We start from the raw sequence: 17,866 nt of genomic DNA, 5'->3' as shown, positions 1-17,866 counted from the left end.
TACTTGCATAATGAAGTCATTGTATTTTTTCGTTTGATATATAGCCAGATAATACGACAGATCGCTAACCTTAAACACCCAGTCGTTCATAAAAGTTGAAGGCGGTGTAGTACTATAGTAATAGAGCAAGTGCAGAATCACGGAACCGGAATTGATAGCTTGATATCATTTAGCATGGGGCCCTCGAAAGTGCGGGGCCTGTAGCTACTACATATGTAGCTACTACTTATGTAGCAGCTACTTTTGCTACTTTTGCTGCTAGGATAATCCGGCACTGGGGAAAGGACATTATTATTACGACTACTCCGGTGGATCGGTGGTGGGGTGACGAGCGAATGTCACCGTGACCATAGCGATCCGAGCTCGACCCCGGCCAGGGATAACATCAACGGCGTTCAATTTCTGAACTGGTCCTGGTTCCCCACTTATTGACCAGCGAGAACAGACCAGCATTCCGGAGCATGGCACTTCATCCAGCAGCAGATTACAAAAGGACTGTGTGTATTGTTGATTGTACGATTCAGAATCTCTGACCTGGAATGGTGACGTCCAACAGCAACCCGAGGAAGCCACCGACGAACATGCTGGTGGTAAGCAGCACCTGCAGGATCTGGTCAAGTTCTCGGACGCCTGCAAAGCAGAAGACGACAACTCCTCGCTTTACGCGTGGTCTACACGCAAATCACTATTTCGTAACCATGGGTGTACGCAAGCGCATTGTCCGAATCCTCATTCACTCTATCTCGCTGGCTTCTTATTCACGTGCTATAAAGAAAGGATCGTGCGCCCCAAGTGTCACCTTTTTGTATATTATTCTCCCCCCCCTTAAGGCCACGGTGTTATAGAGGGATGCGTTGAGTTGTTTGTGATTTACGTGTGCGCACCACTGCCAATGCGTCCGCGTTGCGGTGTCCGTGAGAGGGGGCCTCACCGGTTTGGAGAATATCGGGGTTGTCCATGAGCCACCCAGGCACAGCCAGCCCAGCGAACGTGGAGAAGCCAAAAATGAAGATGTTTCGCGTTGAGTTCATGTCCACAAACTGAAGGCGATCAAGCACAACGGCATCACCACGACCACCACCAACCACACGTGCACACCAGTGCCGCATTATCACAGTAGCACAAGTAGCTACATATGTCGCTGCGGGCCCCGCACTCTCAAGGGCCCCGCTCTAAATGCTTTCAAGCTATCAATTCCGGTTCATTGATTGTGCACTTGCTCTATTACTATAGTACTATACCGCCTTCAACTTTTATGAACGACTGGCTGTTTAAGGTTAGCGATTTGGCTGCAGAGAAAATGAAAAAATACAGTTACTTTACTATGCAAGTTACAAATTTGTGTTTCAATATTTTGGTGTTTTTTTCATTTATTTAGGGCCCCTTCATAACATATGCTATAGGCCCCGCACTAGCTTAGTTCGGCACTGCTGCACAAACAAGCCCGTGCACGTAAGCGCACGACAACAACAACAACCGCCAAATTTAAGTGATGTTCTCGAAGCACTCGTGCCAGGTTAGGTGCACTTTAAGGCAAATGCTATCCGGCAGGATGTCACCCTGCCGGATAGCACATATGTTTTGGGCTCACAGACGTCGGCGAGTGGCAGATGCATAAACTGCGCTCCCTTCTCTCTCACATTGGTGTAGTTTTAGAGGGCCGATGGATGCCCTGCTGGTTGGGAGCCACGCTCCCCCGCCCAGCATTGCCGCAGGAGCTAAATACGATGATAACGACGATTGAGATTGAAGACGAAGTGTACAGACTCATTCATGGGACCACAGAGAGGAAAGAAACACAAAGATCCCCACGTATAACCTTAGCGGACTGTTGGGGCAAGTGCCGTTCCCGAGCAGAGAGGATTACACACACACACGCATACATGCACATACGTGAAAACCAAACATCTGCAATCTGTACTTGGATGGGTGATGGGGCATCAAACGCTTTGCGGGGCTATGCGGCACGCAGCAGAGGGCATTGCAGCAAAATTAATCGTTGCACAGTTCTGCACTTCTATGCTCCAATGTTTATGCTACTCACATTGACCGGCGTGGTGAATTGGAGTTACAAAAAAAAAACATGAACCACGTGTTGTGGGGAGGCCCTCGTGCAGCGGTGGACTGACAAAAGGGCATACAATGTAAAACTAAACATACGTGTGAGATTCATAATATATTTTTAGATTCGGGCCACATAAGCAAAATCAATAATGAGTCACAATATTGACTGCGAACACCGAGCTGTTAAGTCTACACGTGTGGTTCAGGACAGGTCAAATGTGAACATGTCCAAAGATCAAAGTCATATTGAGCCAAGATATTACAGAAGAGCGATGACTCACCACATTTTTTTTGTAGGGAGTAGTAATGAAGCCAGGCTTGGAAAGTCACACGTAGCCATTTGTCATGAACTATTTTTTTTTAATTGTGCGCCTTTTCACAACCAAGTCTTCAAATTATTACAGCCAACTGGACCGCGTGGTGCCAGTCGGCACTCGCCGCGACAATTGTAAAGGATGTGAACATCAGAACCGTGCGGGCCGCCAGCCTGGAAGCTTGCCTCAATGTTGTGAGCAATGTCCCCGCGGGATCTTCAACAACCATTTCAGATGAACATGGGAGCACTTTGGTAATTGACCTCACGGTGGCGAGATGTTAACTATACCTTTGGGGACTGAGGTCTGTGGATTTTCTGTTAAACTCCCCCTACCACCCCACCTCGTAGCACGGTTTGTGCTCTGTACCGGGCTCCTAATTGAAATACAAAAACATACATATGAAAAAAGAACCTCCCAGCATGTGGAGCGAAACGTCGGACATCGTTCTGAACAGTGGGCGCGCGGCGCAACCCAAACAACCACGGCGAGGAGCTGCGAGTCGCGCGTCGTGGGTCGCTCGCCTGGAGGTTGGACACGCCGATCGCGGTGATGATGCCAAACGTCACCATGAACATGCCCCCGATGACGGGCGTGGGGATGGTCACGAACACGGCGCCGACTTTACCCAGCATGCCCAGCAGCAGCATCATGGATCCGGCCGTCACGATGACCATGCGACTGCCCACCTGCGGACGAGACCGGAAAAAATAATAATCGCTGACGTCTCCAGATGGTGGCTCGTAGTCGCCGTGTCTGAGAAGCCAGATATTTTGCTGAGATCCTGAGTTTACATCTGGGTTCAAGCCACCCATGACTGAACTGGGTTTACTCAAGCAGACCTTGGTGATCTCTAAACATTTCGGTGAATTATTGCCGGTCCGTATGCACCTTGGTAACCCTGTGTGCCCTGGTGGTCCAAAACGACTTTGTTATATCCATGGCAGTTCCCGTGCACCCTGGTCCTTCTTCGTGGTTCCCATCCAGTTTGATAATCTTCAACAGTCTTGATGAATCATTGGTGGTCACTATATATGGTGGCGAGATGTTAACTACCTCGCCTGGTATACTGGAGGTCGTGGGTTCAACCCCGACTCTGACACTGTATATTTAGCGTCTGCATGTTCTCCCCGGGGTCGCGTGGATTTTGTCTCCAGGTCCTCTGGGTTTTCCCTCCACATTTAGAATCAGCATCTGTTTAGAGTGTGTGGCTGCTCTAAATATCCACGTGATGATAAGGCACTTCGTTGAGCTATCATTAATGGCCAGGTCGCTTCTGAAAAAGTGGGTATAGCTCAGTGGGCCTTACTTGGTGAAAATAAAATGTTTAGTTTATACCTTGACATCATCTGCTCAGAACGCCTCCGTCTGTTTGGCCACGTTGCACGAATTGAGGACGTCCCTCCTGGACACCGTGCCCTGCCTCTCTCCATCACGGCATCGTCCAGTCGACCGCCGAAGGAACCGTGGTTTCGTGAGATCTATCGTGATACTGGCCTAACCTTGTCGGGAAGCCTTCTACGCCACGGTGGAATGCGGTTTTGGCCTTCATCGCCAACGCGTTTCTGATGATAATGATGACGGTGATGATACATGTCAAGGGTGGAAGTGGGCCAGAAGTGGGCCAGAATGGGAGTGAACATTTGGAATCCGACCGGGTTACGGAAAGAACCAGGGACAAATGCAGCGGAGGGTAGTCTCTGTCTGTTGAACTTCTTTTGCACCGTACGTAGCCAACCGCGCTAAACGCGGGTGCGGGGGAAGGACAAGAAACTAAACACGAAAAGCAATTCTCAAGAAATGAGTTTGCAATCTAGATTTAAAAAGTGCACATCTCCACTGGCTTACTAAAATCGGAAGGAGGAGCGTTCCAGACGGCCGCAGAAGCGCATGTTAAAGCGTGCGATGTGGTGACTGTCATTGTTTGATGGCTAGCCATAATCCGCTGCTGCAGGCTGCTACGAGGATGGCCGGAGTGCACATGATGGTTTATGCGCCTTTACGAGATCATCATATTATCGATCTAGCCACACAGGATATATAATATAATTCGAAGAAGTCCGTCCGTCCTACTACGTATCTCCCAAACAGTACATGGCGGGAACACATAAACATGAGGGTCTGCAAATACAGTACAGTATACACAAAACAAACGTGTAATTTTGAATGGACGTGCTTGCTGAGACGCAACGTCATCGTTTCATTTATCGGTCGATGCCCATGTCCCCCCACCATCTTGCGCTCAGGATCATTTGGCACGCTCCAGACCTATCGGGCTGGGCAGAGAAAACGCGTATTCATTCGTTCCCCCACGAACCTTCCTCCCTATTCCCAACACCTACAGAAATATCCCTTGACGCGCTCTACATGGACCCTCGGCGATCCTTACGGGTTCTTGGTAAACCCTTGGCGACCCTCGCCCCACCCGCTCGCCCGCCCGCCCGCCCGCCCACCTTGGTAATGCCTATTGCGCCGATGTTCTCGCTGTACGAGGTGGTGCCGTTGCCCGTGCCCCAGGCGCCCGCGAGCAGGCAGCCGATGCCCTCCATGCCGATGCCGCGGTTCACGGCGTGGCGCGGGGGTGGCGGAGCGCCCACAAGGCGGGCACAAGCGTAATAGTCGCCCACCGACTCCACGATGGAGCTCACGATCCCCGCCAGGATGCCCAGCACCCCCGCGGCGCTCACGGTCGGTGCGCCCCACTGACCTGCGGAGTAACAAAGGCAAAGATCCCCCGTGTAGCCTTAACAGACTGTTGGGGCAAGTGCTGTTATAGAACATCTATGAAGGCCGGCACGGCACACCAAGGGGGTGGGTGGCCAGCAAACACGCCCGGCCGCCTCTGTCTCCCCAGTGGTGATGTTTACACACCGGACCAGGTACTCATTTGAGGCTGAGTCGACCTAGGGGAGGCCCATGACCGATTAAAAAAAATCGTCGCGGATGTTGGCCGTGAGCGGGGATCGAATTTCCGGTCGCCGGGGGTTGTGGCGCTTCGCGCTAACCACGACGCTGCCGCTCCCCACCGGAGTAATGCACGCATAGACGCACACGCACGCACTATGAGTCACATCATCATCACGGATCCATGGGCAGATCGTCCGTTTGATGTCCACTGCACATTTCATCATTTGTTTTCACTTCCCTCTGCCTTGTGCCAATATAATCAAGTAGTGGCCACATTTTGATTTAAAGCTTTCGTGACTGCAGTAATTCATATTCTTAGCTCTTTCGGTAAAGTCACGTTGAAGGGAAACAATAAAATATACATAAAACAAAAAAATGACGTTTCGACCATAACACAAACGGTCGTCATCAGGTGTGTCGGTTTGCATTAATTTATTTATTTTTAAACGGTCTCCCCCCTCCTCTTTTCAGAACATAGATGAACTCGTCCTTCTAAATAAACTGCCAAATCGCTGCGTGTGGCGCTGACGTTTTTTAAATAAATAAATACACCGTTAGAAAATAAATAAATTAATGCAAACCGACACACCTGATGACGACCGTTTGTGTTATGGTCGAAACGTCATTTTTTATTGTTTTTATATATTTTATTATTTTATTGTTTCCCTTCAACGTGACTTTACCGAAAGAGCTAAGAATATGAATTAGTGGCCACATCTTTTTGTCACCAATCTCTTATGTCGTTAAGCCATTTTTTGTTAGGCGTTTCTCTCTTTCCAGGTTCACCTATGAGTGGTCCACCCTAAAATCGGATCCACCGCACAAACCGTGGCAGATTCGGATACCCCGATGCACAAATGGAAAATTCAAATCTCCGGTGTGCGCAACTGTGGTCATTCAGAACAGACCGTGACAACGTATAACAACGCAATGCCCCGATCCACAAATACGAAGGAGACATCACAGCGATACGCTACACCGCTTGCTCCTGACTCGTTTATCTGGGCTTGACCACCTGCATGTGAAATTGTGGTTGTTGCTCTGCTTCTACATCAGCCGTACGAAAGACTAAGTGGTTGTTTGTTAGAGGGGCTTTTTGCAAATTGTACATTACGTGCTGTACGATCGGCCACGGTGTCGAGCGATCACACGTGATACTCTGCTTGGTGTTTACACACAATTCACGGTGGTTAGTGTTTTAGATATTGGTTATTGTTTACGCATTGGTAATAACACCGTGGTTACTCGGGTCTTCCACCTGCTCGGACTTTTGACACGGACTGTCTGGGATTGGCATCTGCGTTCGGGTGGCAGGATATTGCGTTGAACTATTTTTTATTGGCGAAATACTCCGCGGTGTTGATAGACCCTCGGTCAGAGTTTTGGTCCGTGGACAAATGTGTCGAACGGTGCACTGATTCGTGTTTACACAGCAGTTTCACATTTGCAACTGAGAGTTTTATAGTGTTGATATCATCTTACGCTATTTAAGAGCGGAAGCAGGAAGACTTCTTCACAATTCTTGCAAATCGCCTGATGAAGCTGGTTGTAATCGCCAGCAAAACGTCGTTGCACAATTGTAAATGTTGGGAGTGTGCACGCATCACGCTGATGTGCTCAAGTAAACGATAATTGGCACGCTTTGTTCACGCGATGAATCCGAATACATTGTCTGTGTCGGGTGGTGGTGGGTTAACGACGCATTAATATTTACGCGATCCAACCCCCCAAAGAGGAGCCTTTAATATGAATGCAGCGGTCAGCGTTAACACTGCGGTTCTGTCTCCACACCGGTGGCGATGAGCCCTCTTGCCCCGGGCTTCACCTGGGTAGGGGAATCGGAACCAGGGCGATTTCTGCAGGGCGGCAGCCCTCACGTCGGTGCGGGCGACGTGGCCGTAGGCTTGTGGGTCGCTGGGGAAGACGTCGCACACCGTGAGGATGTAGCAGAGGAGCCACGAGATGCCCATAGCCAGTAGCACCTGTCCCACGCCTCCCGATTAGCACGGTTGGCTACGTACGGTGCCAAAGAAGCTCAACATACGTACGTACACACAGCACCTGCAGCAATCACGCAAGCACAAATACGTAATATATATATTTTTAAAACACGCTTTAATGAAATGTACCGTACTAGCAATGGAAGAACTCCACGACTCCAGGAAGTGGGCCCGAAGCTTGCCACAACGTAAGAGACCGTGGTCAATTACAGCCAACGTCAGTTGAGCGTGGACAATTAGACCAAGCCGAAGCATAACATATAGAAAGATTGTTTTAAAAGATTTGTTTTTATTTTTTTACGATAGAATATAGCATTGTCATCAGTATGACATAAGCATACCAAGTTTTACAGTTGATAACCCAAATTGGGAAGTGGGTTAAAATTGAGTTACAATATTTGAGGATACAACAAGATCGACATCAACAACAGACAGAGTGAGTTAATAGAAAGCGTGTAACAATAAAAAGCCGCCCGACAGACACTTAGGCTCAAGGCTGGCGCTAAGAGGGTGCCGGAATGGGCCATGCCCCACCAAATGTTCCCATGATTGGCCCAACCCAAGTTCACTCTCCCTCACTGTTGTGGTGGCCCCCACGAAACAGCTCTATTGCCCCCCCCCGCCTCGACCTGAGAGGATTTGTAGCTGGGCCTGCTTAGGCCTAGGGTGGGCCACCCATCCTGGCTTTCCCAGGATCATCCTCTTGTTGAGGTAGCTGTACTGGAACGTTGGTCATAGGCACGAGATGGTCAGGATTCAGCTTAGCCTACACATACATCCTGTCTGGGGTCAATACAACGAGGACCAACTTATGGGGAAATAAACAGCTGTCTTCTTGAGAAAAAAGGTTGGAAATGGGCAATTCTCATCAGTGGTAATCAGGAGAAACGTATCGAGTAGACTTTTTCTGAAACTCAGTTCTGATATGAATACAGGAAGACCAACTGCTATCATTCGGTGAGAGCAGTGGTAACAGTGGTGCGAGTTATATTCCTGGCCACGGTTAACATCAGTGTTGAATGATATCTCATCCGGTTCTAGCAACGCTCACCCTCCCTCACCAACCAACACTACCCAGCGTGGGGAAGTGTGGTCAAATGACCCCCACGACTGAAAGGGCACGTGGAAGTCTTCATCGAGCAGAGGATTGAAACAGCTGTGATATTATTCCATGGTACTAAATCACAATCAAGGCAGTATTCACGGGCAAGAACAAAAATAAACAAACAATGAAAAAACTTACCGGTAATAACTTGAATGCTTGGAACCATTTTATCCGACAGCCTTTGTTGTAGGTGGGGATTGGCAAAGCCAGATTCTTCATGTACTGGGAGAACAGCACGATGAGAAAAATGGTCCTGCATCCCCGGCGGAGAGAAGGACACAACAGTCCCGTGTTTTCTCGCAGTTCTCCCTGGCTCGCTGATGTGCGCTCGGGTCTCACCCCCAAAACACTTTTGACTTGCTCCCCCAAATTTGCCTGACTTGCAGTCTTCTTCTGAGCCTCGCGAGAGAAGAACCCCCACGCTCCATTTGAATTTCCACTTTCCCTTCACTCGCAGTGCCCGACAACAAACTAGACGGCAAAAGCGGTTCTAAAGAAATGGATTTTAATTCTAGATTTATAAGTGCACTGCTTTAGTGGCTTCCTGAATATCGCGTGCACGTTGCACTTCTTTCGCACCGTACACAGCCAACCGTGCTAATCGGAGGAGCGGCGGGGGAAGAGGGCAACAAGCAAAATCGCAAAAAGCAGTTCCGAACAAATGAGTTTTTAAGTGCACAGCTTCCAGTGGCTTTTTAATATCGGAAGGACAGAGCGTTCCAGAACGGCCGCACAAGCGCACGTGAAAGCACGCGCGACGCGGTTGACCGTCCTTGCTCGACAGTAAGCCCAAAAGCCGCCGCTGCCTCTGCTGCTGCCGCTGCTGCTGCTGCTGCGAGGATGATCCCAGTCGCGAGAACGGAGAATATCCGCGCGCGCTCACATGGCCGATATCCCCCAGTGCGTTCCGGCGTCGTTGCTCGCGACTTTGAAGAGCGAGAGGCCGATGAGGGACACGGTCGGCGCCACGCACAGCGGTCCCACGAAGCGCAGGACGAAGCCCACGAGGCCCGAGAAGCCCAGGACGATCTCCACGGTGGAGGCCACCAGCACGGCGCCCTGGACCTGCGGAAGGGCAAAGGAATGGCTGAACTGGACGGCATGGAAAACGTTGAGCGTTTTCTGTACCCCCCCTCCCCCATTCCTTACTGAGAGATGCCAGTAGCCAGACGTATAAAATGAACGGAATTACATATTAACCCTTTCCCGTTCCGAGATGTCTGCAAGTTGCAAGGGTGGGTCCCGTTCACCGCTGAATTTCGGAACGCGCGTTAATTTTATTTAGAGAGGCGTGGCGCTGCTGTTTTATTTTAAGACATTGTAATCACCGCGGAGAACTGTAGTGACACGACCGCACTATATGACAGCTCGCGCCCAGTTGTGCCACACGCTCTCCCGCATGCCCTTTTATTTTCGATTCCGTTCCGATGACGTACGTGCACGCCAGCGTGCACGTACGCACGCCGGCGTGCACGTCATCAGAAATCGAAAGGGTTGACAATGTGCCAAAAGACGTATTCTTGGCTGCAAAAGTACAATTCGATGTCTCCACATGCTTGGCGTGTCAAGGTGACAGCACCATTCTGACACCGTTCCCCAATAACCAGCCCGAACTGTGCTTGTCGTGCAGTGGTTGGCGCGCCGTGCTACGAACCCGACGACCCGAGTTCGATTCCCACTTACGGCCAACGCCGGTGACGATCATCTGAATCCGTCCTGGGCCTCCCCTAGGTCGACTCAGCCTGAAGCGAGCGTACCTGGCGCGACGTGTAAAACCATCGCCGCGGGGAGACAAAGGCGGTCGGGCGTGGTGTTGGCCACGCACCCCCTCGTGTGCCGTTCCGGACTTCATAGGTGCTCGATAACAGCACTTGCCCCTACAGTCTGTTAAGGCTATACGGGGGATCTTTGTGTGCGTGAGCGAGCGAGCGAGCGTGCCTCCCGCATGCGCGAGTGCCAGTTCTCCTCGTGCTCGGGGCTCGTGATGTTGAGCGGCGTCTCGGGGCACTTCCACTCGGGCAGGGAGAGCAGCGCCACCGTGGGCGTCACGAACGCAAAGGTGCCACCCTGCAGGATGGGCAGCCTTTGTAAGGCACCCGCGCACACACACACACAGGCAATGCACCACACACACAGCGAATGCATTGCACACAGCCAATGCAGCGCACACGCACCGCACACGCACCCAGCCAACGCAGCACAGATGCAGTGCATACACACACACACAAACCAGCCAATGCAGCTAACATGCAGTGCACACACACAGGCCGCCAATGCAGCACGCATGCGGCGCACACACACACAGCCAATGCAGCACACACACAGCACACACGCACAACCTAATGCGGCACGCACACACACGCAGCACACACGCACTCTAACGCGGTACACTTTAAAGGCTGGATGCGTAATATTGAAATTATTTACAGGTGAGAGTGTGAAGCGCGGCCTACTGTAGTGAACTGACTGATGAAGAGCAGGTTTGCGTGTTTGCCAGGTGATGACGGAATCTATGAGCCTCGTTCATCGACTCATCGGCGGTGCAGCACGATGCTTCGAGTCAAATGTAACTCGCAGAGGGATGGGCGTGCGCTGCTGAGGTTCATTCAGAACGCGTGGTGGTGTAACGCGCGTGCGTTGTTGTCTTCAGTACAGGTACAGGGGTTTTAATTTACCGGGGAAATAACCAATGGACCGTGACAAATCTGGCCCAAGTTTCGTATATAAGGGACCCCCAGCCCCACACACACACACGCGCGTGATTGAGATGCGGGGAGAGACAACAGCAGAAGGACATCAGCCACGAGCAGCTGTTCCCAACATCCAGCGAGCAGCGGAGAGAGGAGCGGACCACGGGGAACATCGTTGCTGAATGCTGTAGAAGTCGCGCGGCTTTGCGTCACAAAGAGGCCATGGGTGGCCATGTGATTCTGAAATTGTGATTTGTTGTACAGCACGCCAGGGATGTAAATGAAGAGTCCCCCCTGGTGTGTTGTGTTTCGATGGTCGTCTGGGCGCGGATGAGAGACGAGGTCGGGAAAGGACGTTACAGCAGCTTGGGGTTAGTAGCCACTCGATTAGCGCGGCTGGCAACAGAGGGCGCAAAAGTTCAACAATGAGGCCGGTGGACTCTAGCGCCATCGTAAGGGGGGGGGGGGGGGGGGGGGTGTGCTATAAGCGTTGTCGCAGAGCCTACAAAGCTCATAATCCCCTGTCACTGTTTGAACCGTGCCGTCAATAGTCCAACATTGTACAGGGTGGTACAGATGTCTTGTGAACTCCAAATGAGTTGACACTCCAAACTTTTTTTTACTTTGCATATTATTTTATTTTTATTTTAAATAAACCTTGCTTAAAAGTTTTAGATAATTTTTAATTGGGAATCACGAGACAGCTGGGCCACCCTGTACTGCCCAGCGTGGTCATTGTGGCACCTGTGAAATGAGAAAGGGGTGATCCAGCATTGCTGTGTGTGCCGCATCCCGAGAGGATCTCAACCCGTGTCCAGGTAGCTTCAAGGTTGCCTTAGAGGCCACACAGAGCTGGTGATGGCGAGGAGTGCCATCTACTGGAGTGCCGAGGTGACTAGGCATGGTCACCACTGAGCACCCGATGGTAATACTGCCTTACAAGAGGAGCGTGTGTGATCGAATAGGGTTTTGGAAGCCCAACGTCTCCCAGAAGCCTCAAGACGCACCGAGAGCAGACGGGTGACATCGTGAGTGTGAAACCTAGCGTGAATTGCACGACTGTGGCGGATGGCGGATAGCAGCGGGAACGTTACCACACCCCCCCCCATATCCAGATCGATGGGCAAAACGGCCTCCAAGGGTCAACGATGGCCATGGTTGCGTTATCCGAGAGCGTGAGTTCGGAAGTGCGCTAGGACCACAGGTGTGAGTGCTTTGGGTGCGAGTGTTTTGAGCTTCCTTTTCCTCCTACATCACTGATGAGAGGTTCTTCTATACATGGTTTGCCCCTCTCCATCGGTGTGGATGAGGGGTTCTTCTAAAGCCATACTAGGAGTTTGTTTTTTAATGTATAATAATGTTTTAGTAGTCGAGCAAGGTGTGGTCATTAGAAGTTTGAACGGCGTGGTTGATATGTTGGCCATTTCATATGCCATACCAAATGTTCCTCCTCCACGTCGCCTGTTCTGAAGTTGTCTACCACTAGGTGTCGGACGAGTACCCTCCAACAAAACGGCATCGTTGCAAGAGAAGGCAACGTGTATTATATCGCATGCGAGGCTAGATGTACATCAAGGCCGTAATTATTATATATATTGGGCGGGGCACATCCCCCCCCCCATTTTTTGCATATTTTAATATTGGAGGGGGGGGGACACACATCCCCCCCCAATAGTCAAATATGCAAAAAATGTCCCCTTGATGTACATTGATATCTACATGAAACAAGTGTCAAATTTCGCGTGGCAAAAACGTTGACTGGATCGCAGAGCATTCTGGCACGATATGGGAAAAACACCGCACGCTGGTTGATTTGTGGAGAGATGTCTCTTCTGATACCACACGCTTTTGGCGCATTCAGTAGATCACCCGCGTACGCATTGCTCAGCTTCACAAGGCGGTCGGAGGTGGCTCTAAAGTCTGAGCGCCAAGTTGCCACCGCAACCGCCCGTAATTTGTAAACCTGTTCCCCAGTTAGCGGTTTCAACCCAGTCGGCATCTCCTTACAGTTCCCCCTTCATTGGCTATACGAGATCATCACCTGGTATCCAGCAAAGAGGTCCTTTTTCGGGGCCAATCCTCTCGTCAAATCGCGTCGGATGTGCGGATGTGTCACCTCGACCATTCGAGGGCCGATTTCCCAGGGTGAAGTAACGAGCGTCACGCGAAGATACTAAAGATTTTTGCCACTTCCTTGCCCCCCCCCCACCCACCCCCTAGCAGAGTCCGTTTTGACGAAAGGCAAAGATGAGCGATGACCCCCCCGCCCAGCTCCGCCCACCCCGCACCTAATGCCGAAGTTGACCTGGAGGAGAGTGCACAGGCCGGACACGAAGAAGATGGTGTTGATGAGGTAAGCCTTCGCCACGTCGTCGTGGCTGATGCACAGGTGCTCCGAGAGGATGAACGGGATCGCCACGATGGTGCCGAATGCCGTCAGGAATTGCTGCCACCATCGCCGCCCGTGATACGAGGGGGAGGAGGTTAATAACAGAGCAGAGCGTCACGTGTTCTTGACATCAGTGTTATGTTCACTTCATTTGCGGGGGACCTCTTTGGCATTATCCAAAATGACGAAAAATAACAAATGGGTTTTAAACTTTCTGACAATCAAACGGTGGCTAAGATGTCCAAACACCAAATAAAAACCCCCAAGGCATTAAGTCCGCATTGACCACACATACCCGTGGCAAAACATGCTCTGATAATGTTTGCATTGTCTTTGAAAAGGATTGGCCTACACCAGAGACGGCCTCCTCCATGGCCCGGTCGCATCAGTATTAGGCCAGAGAACGTGAAAAGGGGAGGTGATGCAAGTATCAAAACACATAGCTCGGGTCAACATTGATATAACTGCTCGACCCGAACTGTAAGTGTTCTGATACTTGGACGGTCTTTGTACTGTTCGCCACTTTTGGCGTTCTCTGGCCTCACACGGACAAGGCCATGAAGAAGACGATGTACACGTTATCAGAGCATCTTTGTTTGCATGTTACCAGGCTCTCATAGGGCCATTCGATCTTCTTTCCCTAGGTCGCTTAGCGGTGGAATCAGTGACATGCTTATTTATCTGCTCCAGCAGCAGCCACCAGCAGAACCACCTCTCTCTCTATTTAAGCCCTCGACACAGAGGCATTGGGTCTCTGTGTGTCTATGTTGTGTGTCTCTCTCTGTGTGTCTATGTTGTGTGTCTATGTTGTGTGTCTATGTTGTGTGTCTGTGTTGTCTCTCTCTCTGCTTGTGTGTCTGTCTGTTTGTCTCCGTGTCTGTGTTTTGTCTCTCTCTCTCAAATTCAGTTCTACCTGATGACGGTTGCTTGTGTTGCAATCGAAACGTCGTACTCCATTATTTAATTTATTTTCTTTCTACGTGACTTTACCGAAAGAACCAAAGAGTAATGCAGACCCGTTTTCTTGCCAGAATGAGTTAAAGACTTTTCTTATTTTTCATCACTTAATTTACATCTTCTTGTTAATGTTGCCCTTGGGGATGCTGCGCTGGTGGAGTGGCTGGCACATCACACTCGCAATCCGGTTCGATTCGCTCCTGTGACGCGGCAGTTGAAACTGGTGCATGTTTCTTAAACCCCACCCACATCATGTCCCACTCAGAACTATGAATTGGCACAGCCTAGTTGGTTGTTATGGGCCGTGTGTGGCGGGGTAAATAAAAACCCAACAGAATAATTTAATAAGCTAAGGCAGTCATGGACCTCGATCAATCCTATACTCTCTCCATTCCCATTCTGTAGTTCGTTCCGTTAATCCTATCTGGCATCTCCTGTAGGAGTGTCTGCATTTTTAAATGGAGGATCCTCCTAAAAGCCACCATCACTGCATGAGCATTTTTTTGTATTTGCATATACGTGTTCCCGAATATATATAAAAAAACCCTATATTCTGACACGTGGGGCTTAACAATATATCACTTGATCATTTTCGATTTGTCGCACTCGTTGTACCCCTTACACTGAAGTAAACTTCCCCTTCACATTAATCCAGTGGCTCTTAACCTGCGGTGCACGCACCCTCTGAGGTTGCGGGATGCCCTTTCTGGGGGTGCGAGACATGCTAATGTTTTTTTTTTTTAGAAGGTAATTAATCGAAAAACATTTTAAGCACGGGCACTTAAGTGCAACAACTTTGTTTCACCAAAGCCCATGTATTTATTCACATTCAACATTTTTCATGATTGAGAACCACAGGGGTGCAGGGCTGCAGCAAACGTTAAGAACCGCTGCATTCGGCAGTCCTCACATCTTTCGTTCTTAATTTTAAAGCTGACCTCTTCGCTGGTGCCCATTGCCTCCGCTGGTATTTTCGTGACCTCCCACCCCTCCACGTGCCCCTCTTTCACGGTCACTCAACACCTCGTTCCTTAAATTTTTATTTAAAGCTTTCGTGACTGCAAGGATTCATATTCTTGGTTCTTTCGGTAAAGTCACGTGGAAGGGAAACAATAAAATAATAAAAATATAAAACAATAAAAGTCTCACAATTTTATTGTTTTATATTTGTATTATTTTTTAAATTCACACTTTTTTTAATTAAAAAATTCTCACAATTTTATTGTTTCATATTTTTATTATTATTTTGTCGTTTCCCTTCAACGTGACTTTAGCGAAGGAACCAAGAATACCTCGTTCCTTGTTACCGCTTTAAAAACCACGTAGATCGCCTTGTGCTAAGACCGCTCTACATGAAGTACAAATCCACACCAACGGCTGCCCCTCACAAAACTTCAGTGGCGTGCTTCCACCCTCCCATATGAAAGATGCCGTGCCACTGGATTATGCACAACCCTGCCAAACCCCGCCCCCACCACCCCCCCCCCCCAGTTGCCAGAACATTGCTCCGTGGAAAGAAGCTCCCTTCACTCTGCTGTCTGCATATGGAACTGCCTCCCTGGACACATTGTCGGCGAAATGACCGATTCTGTTCTCCAGGCCTTCAAATGCCGAGCACGTGGACATATAACTCCACCACACGCAATGTTTGGACTGAGTCTTTGAGCTGCAATTAACCAATTATTATGCCGATAAGATGTTACTCATGTTGAATATGGCTATTGTTTACAATCGCACCCAAGGTAAAACAGGATGCATCCTTGCACCGGCAGATTTCATCGCGAGTGCCACAGCAGTGTTGTGTGTTGTTTTTGTTCGGCTCACCTGTAGGCCAAGTACAATGCACAGGTACCACGGAGGGGTGTCGTAGACGCCGTACACCACGGCTCCTTTGTTCTTGGTCAACCCATCCCCTCCGTCCGAGCATTGGTCGCACGCGCCTGATTCCATCTCGTCGACGTGATAATCTTCCATTGGTCTGGTGTTTGAAATATGCGTTGCTTTAACCAATGAGTTGCATCTGCGAAGGCCCAATAATTTGGGTAATTTTTTAACAAATGTTTGTTTAGTAAGTGTAGTGGAATGTAGCTTTGTAATAAAGTATGCAACTTCTACAGAACACGAAAATACAACGGTCTCTAAAACAGACAATACATCTGCACATTTTCCAAATATTGCGCAATAGTTTCCTCACCCTGAGCGGTATCAAGCAATGCCCCTATCTGATGGGTTATCAGCAGGAGACGATATCGCTTGTTTTTCACAGCATGCTTGACTACAGTTTTTGAGATAAGTGGCAACAAGGTGTGGACCAAGCAGCCTTATATTTTACAAGCGGTCATTTCTACGATTACTGACATACATTTCGGACGCCGTAAAGATGTTCAGTAACCACGTGTGTCATCGTCATGAAGTGGCTTTACTTGAGCGACTTTCAGGACTGGAATTCAAATATCAACTCTCCACCTGTTGTAAGGGAGAACTTTTAAAACGCATCCACTGTCAGACGTACCCAAATGGATGATTCCATCATATGCTGGCATGGTGACTGTGCATTCCATTTCATGTGCGTGTCAATCCGTTGACCCATTCCCATAACTCAAAACAAATTGACGTCAAAGCGATGTCCTGCTCAGTTGAGCATTGAGGCAGCGCCTCTCTCCTGTCGTACAACCCTGAGGCCAGTCGTTGAAATTCCACTTTCCTCTCGTGGGTTTGAGTCTCTCCCCATTAGTCGGCCACTTGTTTACTTTGCCACAAAGTGCGACTCTTTTTTTTCTTCGCCATTTGACCCAGCTGGATAATGGGCAGACTCGAACCCCCGCTCCAGGATTTGAACTCGTAACCTTTCCGTTGCAAGCCGCTTGGCTTTACCATTGACCCATGATATAAATAAGCGCTATTTTCTAAAAAATCATTAGCTAAACAGAGCAATTGACACCAGTTATTTATTACTGGGATGATTACGAACTTTTGACCTGCCTAATTTGTGGAACTGCAACAATGGTTGAGACATTTCGACCATAAAGGCATGAATCGTCGCGTCACCGACACGGGATGCCTCTACCGCTGCGAATGGCTTGCGTAGGCAACAGACCCATCGAGATGACAGCTGTGCATACAACTCTGTCACAAACCCAGTCATCGGTGGCCCTGTGACTTATTTGCAAGTAATCATGCAAGCATTCGCGATGCTGTGTTTAATAGTCCACATGGCGAGGAGGACGGGGGGGGGGAGTGGTGTCATTATCACAATATTATCTGATCTTAGAGAAAATGGCATGGCTGTTCAGATAAGCGTTGATTGCACCATGAGGTTCCGTTTGGTGTATGCACTAAATGCTTTTCAACCTCGGGTCTTTCGAAGTGTAGATTTATTATTATTACGCTCAGAATGCGTCACAGCAGATAACGCGCAATATGCACTTTTTGACATCTCC

The 17,866-nt window shown here is 49.4% G+C and overlaps 1 protein-coding gene across 3 annotated transcripts in view; it reads right to left on the bottom strand.

The window, feature by feature from the left end:
• Window positions 1–17,866, bottom strand: part of LOC116951228 (solute carrier family 23 member 1-like) — a 37,006-nt gene that overhangs the window by 4,686 nt on the left and 14,454 nt on the right. For 2 of the 3 annotated variants that reach the window (XM_032969719.2, XM_076073531.1), the window contains exons 2-11: window positions 16,251–16,404; window positions 13,369–13,526; window positions 10,329–10,473; window positions 9,274–9,455; window positions 8,529–8,643; window positions 7,111–7,267; window positions 4,832–5,085; window positions 2,903–3,067; window positions 932–1,040; window positions 535–630 (exon numbers count right to left, since the gene is read on the bottom strand). In XM_032969719.2, coding sequence (XP_032825610.2) covers window positions 535–630; window positions 932–1,040; window positions 2,903–3,067; window positions 4,832–5,085; window positions 7,111–7,267; window positions 8,529–8,643; window positions 9,274–9,455; window positions 10,329–10,473; window positions 13,369–13,526; window positions 16,251–16,404 — 1,535 coding nt within the window. Of the gene's footprint in view, window positions 1–534; window positions 631–931; window positions 1,041–2,902; window positions 3,068–4,831; window positions 5,086–7,110; window positions 7,268–8,528; window positions 8,644–9,273; window positions 9,456–10,328; window positions 10,474–13,368; window positions 13,527–16,250; window positions 16,447–17,866 lie in introns of all 3 variants that reach the window. The other variant, XM_076073530.1, reaches the window with a different exon arrangement.

Source organism: Petromyzon marinus, chromosome 42 (genome assembly GCF_048934315.1).
Source record: "Petromyzon marinus isolate PM22_M1 ecotype Great Lakes invasive population chromosome 42, UKy_Petmar_22M1.pri1.0, whole genome shotgun sequence".
Lineage (NCBI taxonomy): Eukaryota > Metazoa > Chordata > Hyperoartia > Petromyzontiformes > Petromyzontidae > Petromyzon > Petromyzon marinus.
Note: the sequence above shows the minus strand (reverse complement) of the source record. Positions and strands in the feature narration are given on the sequence as shown.